At 52.2% G+C, this 1710-nt stretch overlaps 1 protein-coding gene across 1 annotated transcript in view; it reads right to left on the bottom strand.

The window, feature by feature from the left end:
• The window catches only part of elavl4 (ELAV like neuron-specific RNA binding protein 4), a 72329-nt gene extending 70899 nt beyond the window's left edge, over window positions 1–1430 (bottom strand). Inside the window, exons 1-2 of the mRNA XM_056603628.1 lie at window positions 1078–1430; window positions 21–161 (exon numbers count right to left, since the gene is read on the bottom strand). Coding sequence (XP_056459603.1) covers window positions 21–161; window positions 1078–1125 — 189 coding nt within the window. The 5' untranslated portion in view covers window positions 1126–1430. The remainder of the gene's footprint in view (window positions 1–20; window positions 162–1077) is intronic.
• Between the last annotated feature and the right edge of the window lie 280 nt (window positions 1431–1710).

The following is a 1710-nucleotide window of genomic DNA, read 5'->3' as shown; positions in this document are numbered from 1 at the left end:
TGGTCTGTCTATCCTCTTACCAGGGGTGACCTGTAGCCCAGCTGGGCTGGCGTCGACAGGGGATCCCTGGGAAATAGCGGCGAGTGCGTCTCGGGGACGGAGCCCGCGCCACTGGCTGCTAGTCCCGAGAGCTGCCCGTACCTCGCCATCATCTTGAGATGCTGCTAGCAGAACACACACGCTCATACACAAGACACAGGAGGAGAGGGGAGGGGAGGGTGTCAGGGAGGGAGGGAGGGAGGGAGGGAGGGAGAAGAGGGGAGGAGGGCGGAGGGGATGGAGGTTGGAGGAGGAGGAGGAGGAGGAGAGCGGAAGAGAACAGATAACAGCAGGTAGGAAGGACAGAGAGAGAGGGAGAGAGAGAGGGAAAGAGAGAAAGAGAGAGAGATAGATAGAGGCAGAGAGGGGTAGCGAGAGAATGGTAAAGGACAGCGGCGGGAATGGGGCGAAGAGGAGGACGAGGAGGAGGAGGAGGAGTGGCGGGGGGGAGGACAGGAAGAAAGAAGAGGTAGAGGGGGGATTACAGAACAGTGTGCTCTCTCACACAAATGCGTGTGTGTGTATCCTCGCACACGCGTACACAAATTCAGAGTCACGCCTACAAGCGCACACGGACACGCACACATGTGCTCATGTATGCACACATACGAGTCTAGCCCCAGGTGGGCAAATTTCACGAGAAAAGCCGAGGTTTTTGATGGCTACCATGCATTTTTTTGGGGGGGGGGGGGGGGGGGGGGGGATTTTTTTTGTTGTCGTAAATTAGACGGCGTAAAGTAGTATGCATCACATGGGAACAGCCCCGGTCCTAGCTCTCCGTTTGTTACTGCAAGCCGGGATGAGAGTGAGTAGCGAGTAGCAATCCCTTATTCTCCGTACTGACCGCCATGCCGAGGGGAGAATACTACAGTGTCGCTGTTATCAATCATTGCCTCTGTCCCTCTGAATATGAGCATACAAAAATGTACAGACACGCACAAACACACACACACTATAGCACACATGACAAAATGGTTGGCAGCAGACGGGGAAAAAACAGGTGAGGTGAAGAGAATTGACAAAATTGGGTGTCGTTACCTCATTGCTCAACAACGCTGCGTTGAGTGTTCGGCTAATTTCGAACATCTTCAGATTCAGTGCTTTTTTTTGCTCTTTCACGTTCCTTGTTCTCTCTGGTTTCTGCCAGTGGTCTCCCCTTCAGTTCTTTCCTCCTTTGCCTCACGGATTGGGAGTCAGTCCCCGGAAAAAAAAAACACAAAAAAGCAAAGAAACAAACAAATAAAGAAAAATAAAAAATAAAAAAAAGGAAAGCAGCAGTTGAAGAAGTGCGGGGTAAAGGTAGTGGGGTGATACAAAATCCTCAGGTTTAGATTTTCAGGTTTCTGGATGTTTCAGGTTTCTCTTTCCTCTTTGATTTCTCTCTCTCCCCTCTCTCTCTGATAGTGGACCTTGCTTGACTGTGGTGGCAGTAGTGGTGGCGTACGAGCCCAGGGTGTCCGCGCACGTCTGAGGAGTCAATATGTTTCTCTCTCTCTCTCTCGCTCTCGCTCTCTCTCGCTCTCTCTCGCTCTCTCTCTCTTTTTTCCCTCCCAAATCTCCCCAGAGTCAGCACATTAAAACAGGCAGTCAGGCGGTCGGTTGCTTGGGCTGGCAGGCTGGCTGGCTCCCTTATCTGTCCCCCGCACACTGGCTCACACAATACACTCCGAA

This window comes from Gadus chalcogrammus, chromosome 12, assembly GCF_026213295.1.
Source record: "Gadus chalcogrammus isolate NIFS_2021 chromosome 12, NIFS_Gcha_1.0, whole genome shotgun sequence".
Lineage (NCBI taxonomy): Eukaryota > Metazoa > Chordata > Actinopteri > Gadiformes > Gadidae > Gadus > Gadus chalcogrammus.
This window is presented reverse-complemented; position numbering and strand designations above follow the sequence as displayed.